Raw genomic sequence first — 16,314 nt, forward strand, 5'->3', positions numbered from 1 at the left:
GCTATCTGAGCTATGCCCCCGTGCCCTTGTCCTCCTGTCCGTTCTTCCCTTCTTCAGCAGCTTCATCGCCGTCAAAGTCGTGCTTACGCAAGTCTTCCACGCTGTAGAGAAGCTTTCGCACCTCGGCCTGGGATACGTCGGCCTCGGCAGCAGTCACCTCGTCGTCCTGCAGCTTGAAGGACTCGGCGGTGACTGCGCCGCCTGCCAACGAGAGAGAGAGCGTCTCAACGGGCTCCGTGGCCTCGCCAGGATCGAGGGCGACGATGGCGCGGGCTGGCACACCATCGCGCCCAGAGATGTGAGCGATGTGAAGCGGGTTGCCGCTTGTGGGGATGAGACTGTGGTGCTTGACGATGGACTCGGAGTCCGTTTGGAAGATGATGATGGCGGGAACTCTGTCAGGCCTCAGTTAGCTTGTTGCGTTTGTGAATTGGAGGAAGAAGCGCTTCAAACGTACCCTTCACATGTGACAAAGATCAAAGACGAAGGGGTGTTCTCTCCGGCAAGGGTCACAGGAACAGAGGTCAGTTGTGAGACGGCCAGCTTGGTCGGCGCTTCACCAGCCACGGCCTGCGCGACGTACGGCAGCAGGTCGAACTTGGCCAGGAGCTTCGAGGCCTCCCAGTCCCAAGCATAGAGTTCAACATCACCACCTCCTGAGATGAGCACGTCCGGACGGGTTGGCAGTATCGTCAAGGCGCTGACAAAGTGCGTGTGACCGAGGCAGTATCCCTCAATGACGTGCGCCTGTGGCACGTACCTGGACAAGCGGATATGTTCGTCGCGGTCTGCGGTGACGATGTACCTTCGCTCGCCCTTTTGTGCCAGGATCATGGCCGTCAAGAGCGAGACGTGTCCGATGATGAGGTTATGCTCAAACTTGACCTTCTCGGCTTGGTGAGCCTCGTTCAGCGCGTGCGCCTTGGCTGCGTGGCTCTGCTGCTGCTGGAGGGCTTCAAGGTTGCGACGGGAGTGGACGGTAAGGTTGGTGCCTTGAGGTTTCCATTCTTTCGAGGACTCCGGGACCGGGGTTGAGGATGCGGGTTGGGGCTCTTCAGACGCAGCGGACGGCACGCCGAGCAGAGGAACCGTGTAAACGTCGCCAAACTTGTCGGCGCTGAGAATGAGCTTGTCGTCCGGGCTGATGAGTGCCGTGCAGGGGCGCTTGGGCATAGGCCTGTCTCGGGGTCAGTGACGGACATTACGACTGGCGAGAATGGGGGGCAGGCCAACCGTTGTGAGAACAGAGTGAGGGCGCCACGACCATCATGTTCGAACGTCCATATTGTCTTGTCGTGTCCAGAGACGGCAACGAGATGGCTGCCACTGCTGGTCACCAGCAGGTGGGAGATGAGTGGCTGCTCGACGGTCCTTCCATAGGTGCCCCTGACATTGGGTCCTCCCTGGCGATATTGCCTCTCCTTTTGCTTCTGCTTCCGATTCTTGAAGCCACTGCCCTTCTTCTGGTCCTCAGCCGATGGCTCGTCGACATCCATGGCCCCTTCGTCCTTGTCTGGTTGTGCGTCCTGCTCCTCCTGAAGCCTCTGCCTCTTGGCTGGCGGTCCATCCTGCACCTCAGCCTCAGCCGTATCCTTTAATGTTGACGTATCACCCGTGACCTCGAGAGCTGATGCCGGACCATTGCCTTCTTTCGTGTCGGGACCAGACTTGGAGGCGCCTGCTCCCGCGCTTTTCTCAACATCAGGATGTTGCCATGTCGCGAGGTAAGTGTTGTCCTCGAGGTTGAACGAATGAATCTTGGCGCCGCGCGCAGCGAAAAGAACGTTGCCTGAGGGTTGGAGAAAACTGTAAGGGAGCTTCATCTTCTAGGTGCCGAGAGAGATGACCACCAAAGAACTACCAAAGATATCTGAGAGCGTCACTGGTCACTGAAGATCTCACTCAACTCTGATCGGGTGGGATGAACATGAGAGCCACCCCACTAAGAAAAAAAGATACTTTGGGCTTGTACCTGCGGTGGGTCCACCCCCTGTCAGCGCGCCAAGATTTCCACACGCTTTGCCCAAAGCTGACTAGTTCTCGCTTGCCCTAAGCGGGCTGACCACACTTCGACCATGTCGCAAATCCAGTTGGGCGAGAAAACTTCCAGAGCTTCTCCTGCTTCGTCAACTCCGTACTATCCATCATCGCCGGATACCCCCCCAACTCACATCACATACCATTTGCCCTGAAACATCCTGCCTTCAAAACAAAAGAAGATATGGGGGGCAAATCTGCTAACAAGGCCGGCTACTTCGACAAGCTGAAGGGCTTGCTCGAGGAGTACAACTCCATCTTTATCGTCACCGTCGACAAGTACGTTCCAGTCGAGTCTTCTTTTTTCCCCCTTCGCTCTTGCTTGCGATGCTGCCTCGATTGCTTCCATCGAAACGCGTAGCTAACCGCTCCCCAGTGTCTCCTCCCAGCAGATGCACCAGGTGCGTCACTCGCTCCGTGGCGATGCCGTTGTCCTCATGGGCAAGAACACCATGGTCCGTCGCGCCCTGAAGACCTTCATTGCCGACTCCCCCGAGTACGAGCGCCTTCTGCCCCACGTCAAGGGCAACGTTGGTTTCGTCTTCACCAACGGTGACCTCAAGGAGATTCGTGACAAGGTCCTCGCCAACAAGGTCGCTGCCCCTGCTCGTGCCGGTGCAGTCGCCCCCTCCGACGTCTGGATTCCCGCCGGCAACACCGGTATGGAGCCCGGCAAGACCTCTTTCTTCCAGGCTCTTGGTGTCCCCACCAAGATTGCCCGTGGTACCATCGAAATCACCTCGGACCTGAAGCTCGTCGAGGCCAACAGCAAGGTTGGTGCCTCCGAGGCCTCGCTTCTCAACCTGCTCAACATCTCGCCCTTCACCTACGGTCTCGGCATTGCCCAGGTCTACGACCAGGGACAGACCTTCCCCGCCGACGTCCTCGACATTGGTGAGGAGCAGCTCCTCAAGACCTTCGCCGGTGCCATCACCGCCATTGCCGCCATCTCCCTGGCCATCAACTTCCCCACCCTGCCCTCGGTCATCCACTCTCTTGTCAACTCGTACAAGAAGGTCCTCGCCGTCGCCATCGAGACCGAGATTTCTTGGCCCGAGATCGAGTCCCTCAAGGACCGCATCGCCAACCCCGACGCGTACGCCGCCGCTGCCCCCGCTGCCAGCTCCGGCGCCGTCGAGACCAAGGCCGAGGAGAAGGCTGAGGAGAAGGAGGAGGAGGAGTCCGACGAGGATGGTGGCTTCGGTGGTCTCTTGTATGCAACCCCCGGCCCCAACGCGCACGACGACGTGACCATGCTAACGTGCTTTGCAGCGACTAAATGTGACGACATGATTGATGTTGGTGCGGCTATACCCGGGCGACGGTCAGGCTTACGACGTTATGTGGACCTCGGACACGACTTCATAGAGAGGCTGCGCGCTCAATTAAGCCTACCGCATTTGATGATGTGAGAAACGCGAAGCTCCACGAAGATTTTGGTGACTATGTATGTGCGTTTGCCAACGCGGTACGTTTGTCTGTTTTTCAAAAGGTTAGTTTGCTCTCTTTCTTCATTCTCTCGCAACACCACCGCTTCAACAGCGCCGCCTCCCGAAGATTATACACAGATACAGAGCTTTTTAACCCTGATCTACTTGATGACTCTTATCCCAACAACAACAACATTGTATGAGGGATGGCCTCTTTCTGCCTTTTATTACTCTGGTTTTTAATCGGTATCAACGAGGCTAACAAGCATTCAAGATGCAGGCTAGAATATCCACTGAATGACCTCCTGTCTTTATGCTTTTGGTGCCAACGCCCTGCTCCGTCGTGTCCTGTAATGCGGCAATCTGTTGTTACAACTTCGTAGTTCTGTCACCCGATACCTCACCCAAGACGTCACCCGCGACTTGGATCGCCGACTCGGGCAGCCCAGCAAGCCGCGCAACCTTGAGCGCATGGCTCTGCCGGTTCACCCCCTTCCGTAGCTTGTGCACGTAGACGAACCCCCCCGACTCATCCTCCTCGACATCGGTGCAGTACGTCTCCACACGACCTGCGTCGCGCCCAGCCCCCTCTCCACTGCCGCAGAGGCCCCGCGCCGCCGCAAGGTCCGCCACGGCGTGAAAGTGCGTCGCGAACAGCGCGCGGCACTGGTTCACCGTGGCGAGGTGATGCAGGCTCGCAAAGGCGACGGCGGCTCCATCCTCGGGCGTCGTGCCGCGGCCAATCTCGTCCATGACGACGAGGGACCTCGGCGTCGCGGCGCGCAGGATGTGCGCCGTCTCGAGCATCTCGACCATGAATGTGCTCTGGTCGCGGTAGAGGTTGTCGGCGGAGCCGACGCGGCTGAAGAGGGCGTCGACGAGGCCGAGCTCGGCGTGCGCGGCGGGCACGTAGCAGCCGGTCTGGGCGAGGACGGTGATGAGGGCGTTCTGGCGGAGAAAGGTGCTCTTGCCGGCCATGTTGGGCCCCGTGATGAGCCAGAGCGGGGCGTGGGCGGGCGCGGGGCCGAGGAGGCAATCGTTGCGGACGAAGGAGCGGCCGCGCTCGGTGAGGCCGCCCTCGACGGTGGGGTGGCGGCCGCCGAGGATCGTCGTCGTCGTGGAGTGATTGAGGCGGGGCCGCGTGAGGCCTTGGTCGCGTGCGAGCAGGGCGAGGGATGTGGCAATGTCCAGCTCGTCGAGGACCGCGGCGTTGCGGCGGAGCTTGACGAGATTGAGGATGACACGCTCGCGAAGGGCTTGGAAAACATGCTGCTCCTCGGAACGGATGGCAAGTCTCGCAGAGTCGAGGCGCTGGCCCAGCGTTGTCCACTCGGGGAGGTGGAATGACCGCGTCGAGCGGCTGGCGCTGATGGGCCTGGCCGTCGAGTCTTCGGCAAGGGCTCGGGCATCTTTCCCTTTGACGTGGCAGATGTGACCGAGTCCAGGCGTCCAGCGGAGTGTAAGGCTTGGAGCAGCGTGCTGCTCGCGGAGGCTCCCCATGAGAGTGTCCTTGGCTGCGTGAAGACCGGTGAGCTCGGCATGGAGACGCTCGAGCCGGGGGCTTGCCGACGGTTTCATGACCCAGGCTTCGTTATCGTCGGCATAGTACTCGCGAACCGATGTCGGGCGTGCTTTGCCAGGCTTTTTGACCGTAGTCTTGGGTATGACGGCCGCTGCATCGTCTTGGGAACCTTCAGCATTGACAATCTCCTGAGCAAGGGCCATCATATGACCAGCTTCGCCATCCTCAATCTCATGCTGGTGAACGATGCCTTCTTCATCGATAGCCTCCTTAATGCGTCGCGCAAGCTCCGTGGGTTTCTTGAGGTCTAGGCGGGCGACGATGGCGGCCAGACAGCTGGCAGTAGCGCCCGTCTTTGCTGCCTTGCTGAGCCTCGTCGCGATATCGCTGCATGCTTGCACAGTGCTTGCCAGGGCGAGCAGGTCATCTGGGTCACCTCGCCCGAGGGCAAATTTCTGGACCAAACGTTGAGAGTCATGACTGCGGCGAAGCAGGAGGATGACGGTATCACGAAGGTCCGCTTTCTCTATGAAACATGTGACGAGATCCAGTCTCGCCTCGATGACTTCTAATGAGGTGGACGGCGCACTCAGCCACTCATTCAGTAGTCGAGCACCACTTTTCGTGACGGTGCGCCTGATGGCATGGAGGAGGCTACCACGGAAATAGCCATCCCGGATGGTCTGTTTGATCTCGAGGGCACGCATTGTGTTCTTGTCAATGCTCATGACACTCATCGTCCCATGTCGCACCGGTGGCTGCAACTTCAGGCTCAGTCCCTGAAGGCGCTCGCCGACATAATAAAGCAGCAGGCTGCCCGCTGCGACTTCCTCGCTCGTGAAGGCAGCTCTCTTGTCTTCTGGCACCTCCGACTCCAGCATGGGCGCCCAGTCAGCGAGGCCTGTTGCCTCCCCTGGCGGATGATAGGTGACCAGATGCCGATCCTCGGCGAGGATGGAGACAACATGATGGTCTTTGGATGATTGGAGTGCTTGGTCGAGGACCACTTCTTTTGGTGATATGCGTGAAAGAATAGATGGAAGAGCCGACACATTGGCCGCTTCGGTGAAGAACTGCCCGGTGGACAGATCCAGCCATGCGAGTCCCAGACAAGTCGACGGCGGGCTAGCATCAAGGGCATCACGTCCAACGGCAACGCTGCTCGTTTCAACGGTTGAAGTTCCATAAGACGAAGGCGCATGTATGGCGAGCACATAGTTGTTGACATATGGGTCCATGAAGTTCTCGTCGATCAACGTGCCGGGTGTAATGATGCGGGCCACGCGCCGGTCATGCATCAGGCCACCAGACTTGATCTTATCCGCTGCAGTATTCGGAAACTCTTCGGCCACGGCGACGTAGCGATTCAAGTCCTGGACGAGAATCTTGAGGAAGCGCTCCAGCTGGAAGAAGGGGAAGCCGGCCATGGACACGGGGCCAGCCGTCGTCTTCTTCTGGGCCACCTTGAGGTTGAGCAGGGGACCGTACTCGTCAGCGTGCTCGAAGTAGAGCTCGTAGAAGCCGCCAACCCGCGTCAGCAGGACGCAGTTGTCAAACTTTTGCATATTGCGCCGCGCTTGTAGCAGAACGGTGGGATAGGCCGGGCCATCATCACTGTCAGGGGCTGCTTCAGCAGCAGCCTGCTGTTGTGGTGGCCCATTAGTGGTAACTGATGGTGGGGGCTCGAACGAGATGACGCCTTGCGGAAGGTCTTCGAGTCTCACAGTCGTCTTGGTCTTCTTTCCTCGTGTCGTCATCCGAAGGTGCCAAGCAGACACGCGCCGGCCCATGGTACATGCCGGTGCACAGCGGCCATGGCGAAGCGATGCGGAGAGCAGTCTCGGGGTAAAAAGGGGCACCAATGCATCACACTGGGTGAGGGTGGTGAGAGGTCGAGCCAACATGAAGAGACACCATGAATGGCATGAATTGGAAGGTCAAGGATATGGTCGATGGGGGGGTGTGGTGGAAATGGAAGTTGATGCAATCTGCTATTGATAGAGACACTTTTGATGAGACGAGCAAGGGCCTGTTGCATGATGAGATCGTGAGCCAGATGAGTAATGGACAGTGCTCCAAGCGAGAACACTGTATTTATGGACACTGGTCCCCCGGGTTTCGTGCACTCCAGTATCTTCTGGGTGCTCTTTACTGCAGGCTATACGGTGCAAAATAACAGTGCGGGGACGACCTCATGAGGCACCCAGCAACGGAGCCCAGAACGGCCCTGTAGGTTCCGAGGCCCCTGCATCTTTCCTCATGATCGACTCAGGACCACGAGATTGGGACGAGCAGTCATACGCCCATGACGAAAGACCGTTGTTCCCAAGGGCAGCTGAAGATCGTTTCGAAAACCAGATGATGCAGGCGGAAGATGCAAAGCTTGTCAGTGCGAGGAGACGCCCCGGCAGGCAAGCTGATGGCCCGACAAGTTCTCGTCCTGTTTCCGTGTACGACGTTGCTTCGCCATCAGCTGTCAGCTGAAGATCATCATGATCTGTTCACGATCGATCTGCGAGCCAAGACTTGTCAAACGAGCTGATTTGAATCCAGAAACTCGAGAATGGTGCGCGGTTGGCGATATGGAGCAGACAGACCACCGAATGCTGCCAGCCGGGTGTTGGCTTGCTCTCTCTCTCTCTCCATCTCCTCTACACCACAGAAAGAATCCCGAGAAAGAATCCTGCATCACGGACCGACCCAACAAACAACGTTCGCCTGTTCATGCACCAGCTACCTATGTACCGACATCACCTGCATCTTCAAACCACAATGCGCGTCGTACAAGGCTCGTCCGTGCCGTCAATACCATCCCATGCGAGACCATTGCCGTCGTTCCATCCGTTAGTGCAGCTGCCCACAAACCCAGGATCTCCCCTCGAGTGTGACCACTTTGACGACGGACCGCCGACAACAACGGACTCGACTGCCAGCTGGCCAGATCGCAGGCAGCAGGGGGCAGCACGGTGGCAACTAGTATCAGCAGAGAATGCGGACGCCTTGGGCGAAAAGGGCGGGCTCTGAAGGCTTGAAGAGGTCAGAGTGAGCGAAGAGTGGCACGCAGTGGCCCTCGGCATCGGCCGATTCTGCGCTCGCGTCAGCCCATTCTGCAACGATTCCGTCGTCGCTCCGCACCCGAATCGCCAGACCCTCATCGACCCTTGGCCCCAGAGCCCCAAGGGAAACGTACGGGATGCTTACCCACCTGTCACCACCATGTCACCCTTTCCATTTCAAATCGTCCGTTGGCTACGTGCTGTGTCTGTTGGCCGCTGCTCCTGGGCCCGCCGTCTCTCTCCCCTTTTCCCGTTTACAAAAGACATAGCTCGCGACATCTTCGTCTCCAGCTGCTGCTGCTTCCCCTCCGCCCCGCAGGCCAATGTACTGCAACGCAACACGGCGACACACCACACGACTACAGTACTGCAGCCTGCATCACTGCAGTAGAACAGCAAAAAGCAACGCAACAGAACATATTGCCCAAAGCCACAGAAATCGTGCGAACGGGAAGATATCATACCGCTATTCTTGGCATTTCTGAACATCGAGCTGTCAGTCCAAGAAGGTCACCCACTGAATTCCACACAACATGATGGCGGCTCGTAGACCCTTACAGAGCAACCCCCTGATTCCCGTCACACCACCCCCTGAGCAGACTTCTTTTCAACAACCACACATCGCATCCTCGAACGCGCATCTCAAACGGAAGGCACCGCCAGAGATCCAGGCACTCCTCAACGATGTCAAGACGACTGCCCCTAGATCATCTTCCATCCCCACACCAGCGAGGACGGAGACGCCGCCTTCGACAATGGCATCCCAGCACGGCAGCACAAAGCCCAATGCCGGCGCCGCCACCGCGACCCTGCTGAACCCCGTCTCTGGCCAGCCCATGGATCCTCGCTACATCGACATGGTCTCGCGCATCGCAGCATACTACCAGCAGAGGTGCCAGGCCATCTCGAACGCACAGCAGCAGCGGTGTCAAGCGTGGGCCAATATGCACCGCCAAAAGTGTCAGGACACCATGCAGGCCGCGATGCTGGTCGTCGCGTGGTACGTCCGAGACCGCATTCAGCGACGCCGCCGCCGTCAGAAGCGCTCCTTCCGAGCCGGTCTGCGCGCCCGCGAATCACGGTCTCGCGTTACAAAGGGCGAGCGTGTTCGGCGCTGGGTGACGCAGGTGCCGGAAAACGTCGTGGCACCCCAGGAACAGTCGCGGGACGATCTGGCCGATCAGGAGGAGGCTTCCTTCTCCATAGACCGCGAATTGGTCTCCGACCAAGATGCGAAGCTCTTCGAGACGGCGGACCGGCTGATCAGGAGCCAGTATCGAAAGGTCGATGTGCCCATGCTCGGCCTCATGTCGTTTGACATGAGTGACAGCGACAGCGACAGCGACGGTGACGCCGACGACAGAGTGCGTCGTCGTGCGCCCTCGTTCGAAGAAATCGAGGACGACGACGAGGAGTTGGACTACGATGACGATGAATACGAAGACGAGGAGCTGCCCGAGAACGATGATGTGGTCGATGGCTCGGGCCAGGGGTCGGGATCGCAAGATGTGCAGCATGACACGACAGCGGCGACGGGAGGTGGCAGCGGCACCAACGGGAGGAGCAGCTCATCTTCTTGATATACCGGTACACACAGGATGATGTCCTTATACGTGGGGGAGAAAGGGCAACGGAGCATCAACGGCGCATGGGTTTGGGTTTGAGGTTGACTGGTCATGACTGATTACGGTGTTAATGGAAGTTAATGAACATACCCCTTTTCCTGTTTGCTCCTTTGTTGCCCAACTTGACTTGTGGTCCTCGTCATTTCTCGGCCTCTTCTGTGGCAGGCTAGGTACTCGTGAATGAACTACTCTTTCCAGTCTACCATCTTGGTCTGCCCTGGGAAACCAGAGCTTCGTGACGATCCATGCCCTGTCAATGCTGGGAAGGTGCAGCTCAACACCGAGGCACCAATGTATGGCATGGCCAAGTGAGAGGCGTCAGTGAGCCAGAGCAGTAGCACACGTCGGTGAAAAAAGAGAGCAATTCGCATGCGGCAGACTACATGTCGGGAGCGGCCGGACGTGGCGTCTGCCTTCCACACCACACTGAGCTGCCCCTGCATGCAAAATGGCACCATCCCATCAACCAGTCGCTTGCTCTAACTTCCATATGTTCGTGTCTTGTCGAATACGCACTTTTTGTCTGTCTCTGACCACGCCAAACTTCGCTTTTCTTGTCTGAATTGCCTCAGGTGAAGAGTCGGCTGAGCAGGCAATCAGTGAACTTTACGATTTACCTCGATAGTACCAAACGATCGAGCCCCCCTGTACATTCCGTCGACCGTCAAGCTCAGCACAGAAGATGCGTCCCATGTACAAGGACTTGTGAAGCAGCTGCACTGGAGCTTGAGCCGACTGGCAGGCTCAAGTGTGCCTGTGGCTTTCTCCTGCCTTGGTGCGGTATCCTTGACATGTCTTCTTCAGCTGCTGTTCGGTGCGGACGGCTCAACATTTCTTTCTCCCTTATAAGCATCTCTCAACCTTTGAAATACCCCCAAAGAGCCCTCTTTGATTTCCTCTCCTCGCCGATTCAACCCGTTACCATCGTACCACTGTTCTTTGGAATCATTCCCCATCTAGTGGGCGTCTCTATTGGCCAAGAGCATCATTTCCTTACATCCTGTGCTTCTTCAAAGTCAAAAACACCCCCTTTCAGTGATCCAGCAGTGGAGCCTAAACCTTCTTGAACAAGAGCCAGCTCTACTGGGCTGATCATCGCCCGCCCAACCCACTACATTTGGATCCCCGCCCGGTCAACGCTTCTCCCAAGGCCGGCGACAAGGCTGGGATACTTGTCAGGTTTCCATTCAACGCCAAACAAGGTAGGCGCATGCTGGCGCATTCTGGCGCATTCCGGCGCATTCTTGGAGATATCTTCAAAAGCAGTTCATCATGAGGTATGTTGTTCGTCTTTGCCCATCTGCCATGCCAACACACTCGGCGGAGCATCACGAAGCTGCCGCTTGCCTCCGAGGATGCGAGCGTCTCCACACCAACCACGTCTCTCTCTCTCCCCCGCACTCTGAGCCCCCCCTACTGGCCCCACCGCCCCTCTGCAATCCTCCCTTATCCGCCCAAGAGCCGTACCGGTACCCTGCCGTGTAGCGCTCTGGCGACGAGGTGAGGGGTAGTGGTACTGCTCTGATCAGCACAGGTGACGCAGGGGCGTGGACGAGGCCCCTCAGGAGCTCAGGAGCTCAGGAGCTCTGAAGCGGTGGAGTGGGCCGTTGCCGTTTAGAGCTTCGAGTCTGATCGGGGGTGGCTTTGGCTTCGTCGACTCACTTGAACTCGACCCTGAACCTATCTCCGCAATCCATCACTCTCAATCCATCTCCGATCACTTCCTGCCAGACTAATTCCCAGTAGTTCTGAACTGACGCTTCTCTTCTGTTTTCAGCGCCAAAGTCCCCGACGAGACCAGAGGTCTGACCCCGCAAAGCACAACACAGTCCAACGATAACAAGACCACCTCTGCCGCCTCGTTGCCAACCATCGGCAGCCTATCCGTCGGTGCTCTTCATCGTCATCGAAACATCAACAATCGCTCCGCACCCCCCGAATCTGATCACATCACTATGGGTGGCGGACGTCAGGTCAAGAGCAAGAGCTCTTACCCCACCCTCGCCCAGCGCCCCGTCGGCCAGCACATATCCAAGATCTACAAGGACAGAATTAAGGTCTTCTACTCCACCGGTCAGTATGAAAAGCAGAACCTCTTGTCACTCATGAACGAGGCCGTCGCCTCTGGTGAGCCCAGCGTCAAGCTCTCGACATGGGCCGCCCCCGACCTCGAGCGCACCCCTTGGCGGGAGGCTGTCAAGAACAAGTTCACCAAGACCAAAGTCGGCGAGTCTTTTGGGCCTTCGTGGTCGACACACTGGTTCAAGGTCCAGCTCACCGTGCCCGAGGACATGCTTGACAAGGAGCGGCTTGAGCTGCACTGGGATGGGTCCAACGAGGGCGCCGTTTACGACAAGGACGGCAACATCCAGCAAGGCCTGACGGGTGATGGTGAGCGTATCGAGTGGATCATTCCCGATTCGTTCCGCGACGGCAAGGAACACATAATCTACGTCGAGATGGCTTGCAATGGCATGTTTGGCAACCCCCGCGGCGACACAATTCAGCCCCCCAACCCCGACAAGCAGTTTGTCCTGAAAAAAGCCGAGATTGTCGCTGTCAACCTCGACGCTCGTATGCTGCACATTGACATCTGGATCATTGGCGATGCAGCCCGCGAGTTTCCCGAAGAGAGCTGGGAACAGCACAGGGCACTCAACGTTGCCAATGCCATCATAGACACCTTTGACAAGGGCCCGAAGAACAGGGACACGCTCAAAAAGTGCCGTGAGATTGCGCGCCAGTACCTCGGCGACAAGGTCGACTCGCACGAGGTCTACAGCTCCGACAAGGACATTCAGGTCTACGGCATCGGCCACTGCCACATTGACAGCTGCTGGCTCTGGCCCTGGGACGAGACCAAGCGCAAGGTCGCCCGCTCCTGGTCCAACCAGTGCACGCTCATGGACCAGTATCCCGAGCTGAACTTTGCCTGCTCCCAGGCTCAGCAGTACAAGTGGCTCAAGACTCTCTACCCCTACGCCTGGGACCGTGTCAAGAGCAAGGTCAAGTCCGGCCAGTTCCAGCCCATCGGCGGCAGCTGGGTCGAGCACGACACCAACATGCCCAGCGGAGAATCTCTCGTTCGCCAGTTCCTCTACGGCCAACGCTTCTTCGAGAACAACTTTGGTGAGCGCTGCCAGACGTTCTGGCTCCCCGACACCTTTGGCTACTCAGCACAGCTTCCCCAGCTCTGCCGCCTCGCCGGCATGGAGCGCTTCCTCACCCAGAAGCTGAGCTGGAACAACATCAACAAGTTCCCGCACACAACCTTCAACTGGGTCGCCCTGGACGGGAGCCAGGTCATCTGCCACATGCCTCCGGCCGAGACATACACCGCCGAGGCTCACTTGGGCGACGTGAAGCGCAGTGTCTCGCAGCACAAGTCCATGGACCAGGACCACACCTCGCTGCTCGTCTTTGGCAAGGGAGATGGCGGTGGTGGTCCGACCTGGACCCAGCTCGAGAAGCTTCGTCGCTGCCGCGGCATGGCTGACCAGGTTGGCATGCTGCCTAGGGTGCACATGGGCAACAGCGTCGAGGACTTCTTCGACAGGCTGCAGAAGAAGGCCACCTCGTTCGTCACATGGTACGGAGAACTGTACTTTGAACTCCACCGCGGTACCTATACCACACAGGCCAACAACAAGGCGAAGAACCGCAAGTCTGAAGTCATCATGCGCAATATTGAGTGGCTCGCCACGATTGCATCCCTCAAGGACAGCTCATACAAGTACCCCAAGGCTGCCATTGATGAGATGTGGGAGGCCATTCTCCTCTGTCAGTTCCATGACTGTCTTCCCGGCAGCTCAATTGAGATGTGCTACGATGACTCCGACAAGGTATGTTTTTTCTGCCTCTCATGCGTTGTTACTTTTTCTAACAGCAAGCCTCAGATGTACGCGCGTGTCTTTGAACTCAACGAGCAGTTGCTCAAGGATGTGCACAAGGTCCTGGGCGTTTCCGATGCCAAGGCGCCCCTCGCACAGTCGGTCGCCATCAACACGCTGCCCTGGCACCGCAAGGAGCTTGTTGAGATATCAGACACAGAGGTTGGCGTCGCCTGTGGCGATGGCCAGATGCTCGCACTTCGCGCCTTCAAGAGCGGCGACGAACCGGCAGTCACGATTGAGCAGGTTGACAAGGATGTTTTTGTTCTACAAAATGACCACCTCCGCATTCGCGTCGAGCATGGCTGTATCGTCTCCATCTACGACCGTGTCGCCAATCGCGAGGTTGTTGAGAAGGGCGGCAAGGCCAACCAGTATGTCATTTTTGATGACAAGCCCCTGTACTGGCAGGCTTGGGATGTCGAGGTTTTCCACCTCGACACGCGCCAGGAGCTGCCCTGCGGCGAGACGAGCATCACAGAACAAAAGGCCCATCGCGTCGGTCTCACGACGACGACGAAAATCAGCGAGAACAGCTCCCTCAAGTCGACCATCTTCCTTTCTGCCGCACTCAAGGGTGTGCCGTCGGCGATTGAGTTCCAGGCCGAGGTCGACTGGCATGAGACTATGAAGTTCCTCAAGGTCGAGTTCCCTGTGAACGTTCGCAACACGGAGGCATCCTACGAAACAGCGTACGGTATCGTGAAGCGCCCGACGCACTACAACACGAGCTGGGACATGGCCAAATTTGAAGTCTGCTGCCACCGTTTTGCCGATCTCTCGGAATACGGCTATGGCGTTTCTGTCATCAACGACAGCAAATACGGCTTCGCCACCTGCGGTAGCACCATGCGCCTGTCCCTCCTTCGCTCGGCCAAGGCCCCCGATGAGCATGCCGATATGGGCAAGCACACCATCCGCTGGGCGCTGCTGCCGCACGAGGGCGAGCTTGGGCCCACGACCATCCGGGCCGCCCACGCCTTCAACAACAGACTGGCTGTGGTGTCCGCCCCCGCCGTCACGGCTGCGATGACATCGAGCCCCATCAAGCTGTCGGGCGACGCAAGCCTCGTGCTCGACACGGTCAAGCGTGGCGAGGACGATGAGGACCTGGCCCACGGTGACCAGGATGTCGGCGGCCACCTGCAGAAGCGCAAGGGCAGGAGCGTCGTGCTGCGCGTCTACGACTCGATGGGCGGACGCGGCCGCGGCACCATCAAGTCGACCTGGGACATCAAGCGCGCCTTCAAGTGCAACCTGCTGGAAGACGACTTGGAGGAGGTCGAGGTGCGCAACAATTCGGAGATTGACATTGAGCTGCGGTCGTTTGAGGTGGCATCGTTCCGTCTCGAGCTCTAGGAGGATGACATGTGTGGCTGCGATGAGCCTGACACGGCTGGAGGTGTGTGAGTTATCTTGGGGTCAGTGGGTATGCCGGGATGGACACCTATGAACCACGGTCTCGAAAACATTGCCTAGCTACCTTGGTTCCCTCGTACTCTGCCTGAGTTGCCCGTTGATTTGGAGGACTATCACGATGCGAAAGCAAAGCCTACTGTATGATTATGAGGGGAAACGGAACGAAGCATGAACCTGAAGAGATTCCTTTTTTTTTAGATTTTCGCAAAAGTGCTTCATATCTCGTGACGTGACGACGAACATGGGGGTTTCTTCTTCATCGTCGGCAACCAGGGTAGTTCTACGCTGCTCGGTCGGAGTGCGCGTTCATCAGCCCGTACCTAGATGGCAAGGGCCAGCGATGACACGATGGTGTTACAGTGGGGGGTTTCCGGAGTGTGTGCCAGACAGGGGAGGTCATCCATCCCCAACACTACGGACAAAAAGGCTACAGACGGCAATGTGAAGAGACAAGAGACAGAGAAAAAGAAGAGACAGTGAGAAACACGTGACGTGCTCTACGCCTCGCCGTCTCCGGGCAACTCGTCAATGACCTTCTCCACCATGGCGATGAGCTCGTCAATGTCAGGCCTCTCGGCGGGCTCGACGGTCAGACACCTCCTCACGACGTCGCGTATGGACTCGCTAATGACGACATGGCCACTGCCAGCGCCAGCGCCAGCGGCGGCCTCACCGCCAGCAGCAGCAGCAGCAGCAGCAGCAGCCGCCTGGGCCTTCATGCCGCCGGTGGCGGTGCGGCGGACGCCCTCGTCGGGAAAGCGCCAGTCGCCGTTGAGGACGCACAGCGACAGGCTGCCGCCCGTCTCGTCGGAGCGGGCCTCAAAGGGGGACTTGCCGACGAGGCAGGCGTAGAGGGTGCAGCCCATGGACCAGATGTCGACCTTTGTGTCGATGACGGCGCCGGTCTGGACGTCGAAGAGCTCGGGGGCGCGGTAGGGCATGGTCGAGTGCTCGGCGGCCGTGTCCTGGGTCTGCAGGGCCAGGGACGGCGACGTGATGGGCAGCGGGCTCGCGGCGAGGGAGCCGAGGTCCATGAGGATGGGCGCGTTGCCCGAGTCGGTGATCATGATGTTGCCGGGCTTGATGTCGCGGTGGGCGTACGACGTGGGCGCGGAGGAGCCACCGCCGCCGCCGGGCTGCGACGAGGCGTGCGTGGCCGGGGCCATGAGGGGCGCCTCCTGGGCCTCGGCGTCCTGGTCGTCGGGGACGCCGGCGCGGCCGCGGCGCCGGCCGTGGCCCTGGTCGTCCTCGTCGCCGTGGCCCATCTCCATGGGTTCCGAGGGGGCGCCGGGGGCCGGGGCGGCGGCGGTGCCGGTGTAGTGGTGCATGGCGCGC

At 58.6% G+C, this 16,314-nt stretch overlaps 7 protein-coding genes across 7 annotated transcripts in view; 4 read left to right on the plus strand and 3 right to left on the minus strand.

Annotated features, from left to right (window-relative positions):
- Positions 1-10: 10 nt before the first annotated feature.
- On the minus strand, positions 11-1,823 carry VDAG_04293 (WD repeat-containing protein; the record flags this gene model as incomplete). The annotated part of the gene is made up of 3 exons (XM_009650740.1): positions 11-395; positions 458-1,177; positions 1,279-1,823. 3 exons carry the CDS (start codon positions 1,821-1,823, stop codon positions 11-13), a joined length of 1,650 nt encoding a protein of 549 aa, XP_009649035.1.
- Positions 1,824-2,180: 357 nt separating this feature from the next.
- On the plus strand, positions 2,181-3,316 carry VDAG_04294 (60S acidic ribosomal protein P0; the record flags this gene model as incomplete). Its single annotated transcript, XM_009650741.1, has 3 exons — positions 2,181-2,316; positions 2,414-3,250; positions 3,310-3,316. The coding sequence occupies exons 1-3, from the start codon at positions 2,222-2,224 to the stop codon at positions 3,314-3,316; spliced, it is 939 nt and encodes a 312-aa protein (XP_009649036.1). The 5' UTR covers positions 2,181-2,221.
- Positions 3,317-3,836: 520 nt separating this feature from the next.
- On the minus strand, positions 3,837-6,893 carry VDAG_04295 (DNA mismatch repair protein mutS; the record flags this gene model as incomplete). The annotated part of the gene is made up of 1 exon (XM_009650742.1): positions 3,837-6,893. The coding sequence occupies one exon, from the start codon at positions 6,891-6,893 to the stop codon at positions 3,837-3,839; it is 3,057 nt and encodes a 1,018-aa protein (XP_009649037.1).
- Positions 6,894-6,976: 83 nt separating this feature from the next.
- VDAG_04296 (uncharacterized protein) lies at positions 6,977-7,676 on the plus strand. Its single transcript, XM_009650743.1, has one exon. It carries the CDS (start codon positions 7,249-7,251, stop codon positions 7,471-7,473), a length of 225 nt encoding a protein of 74 aa, XP_009649038.1. The 5' UTR covers positions 6,977-7,248; the 3' UTR covers positions 7,474-7,676.
- A 679-nt stretch (positions 7,677-8,355) lies between these two features.
- Positions 8,356-9,625, plus strand: VDAG_04297 (uncharacterized protein; the record flags this gene model as incomplete). Its single annotated transcript, XM_009650744.1, has 1 exon — positions 8,356-9,625. The coding sequence occupies exon 1, from the start codon at positions 8,579-8,581 to the stop codon at positions 9,623-9,625; it is 1,047 nt and encodes a 348-aa protein (XP_009649039.1). The 5' UTR covers positions 8,356-8,578.
- A 2,000-nt stretch (positions 9,626-11,625) lies between these two features.
- Positions 11,626-14,919, plus strand: VDAG_04298 (alpha-mannosidase; the record flags this gene model as incomplete). The annotated part of the gene is made up of 2 exons (XM_009650745.1): positions 11,626-13,512; positions 13,567-14,919. 2 exons carry the CDS (start codon positions 11,626-11,628, stop codon positions 14,917-14,919), a joined length of 3,240 nt encoding a protein of 1,079 aa, XP_009649040.1.
- A 557-nt stretch (positions 14,920-15,476) lies between these two features.
- The window catches only part of VDAG_04299 (serine/threonine-protein kinase), a gene marked incomplete at both ends in the record, with an annotated part of 1,446 nt that continues 608 nt past the window's right edge, over positions 15,477-16,314 (minus strand). Inside the window, one exon of the mRNA XM_009650746.1 lies at positions 15,477-16,244. Within this exon, the coding sequence (XP_009649041.1) occupies positions 15,477-16,244 (768 nt within the window). The remainder of the gene's footprint in view (positions 16,245-16,314) is intronic.

Source organism: Verticillium dahliae, genomic scaffold, assembly GCF_000150675.1.
Source record: "Verticillium dahliae VdLs.17 supercont1.7 genomic scaffold, whole genome shotgun sequence".
Taxonomy (NCBI): Eukaryota; Fungi; Ascomycota; class Sordariomycetes; order Glomerellales; family Plectosphaerellaceae; genus Verticillium; species Verticillium dahliae.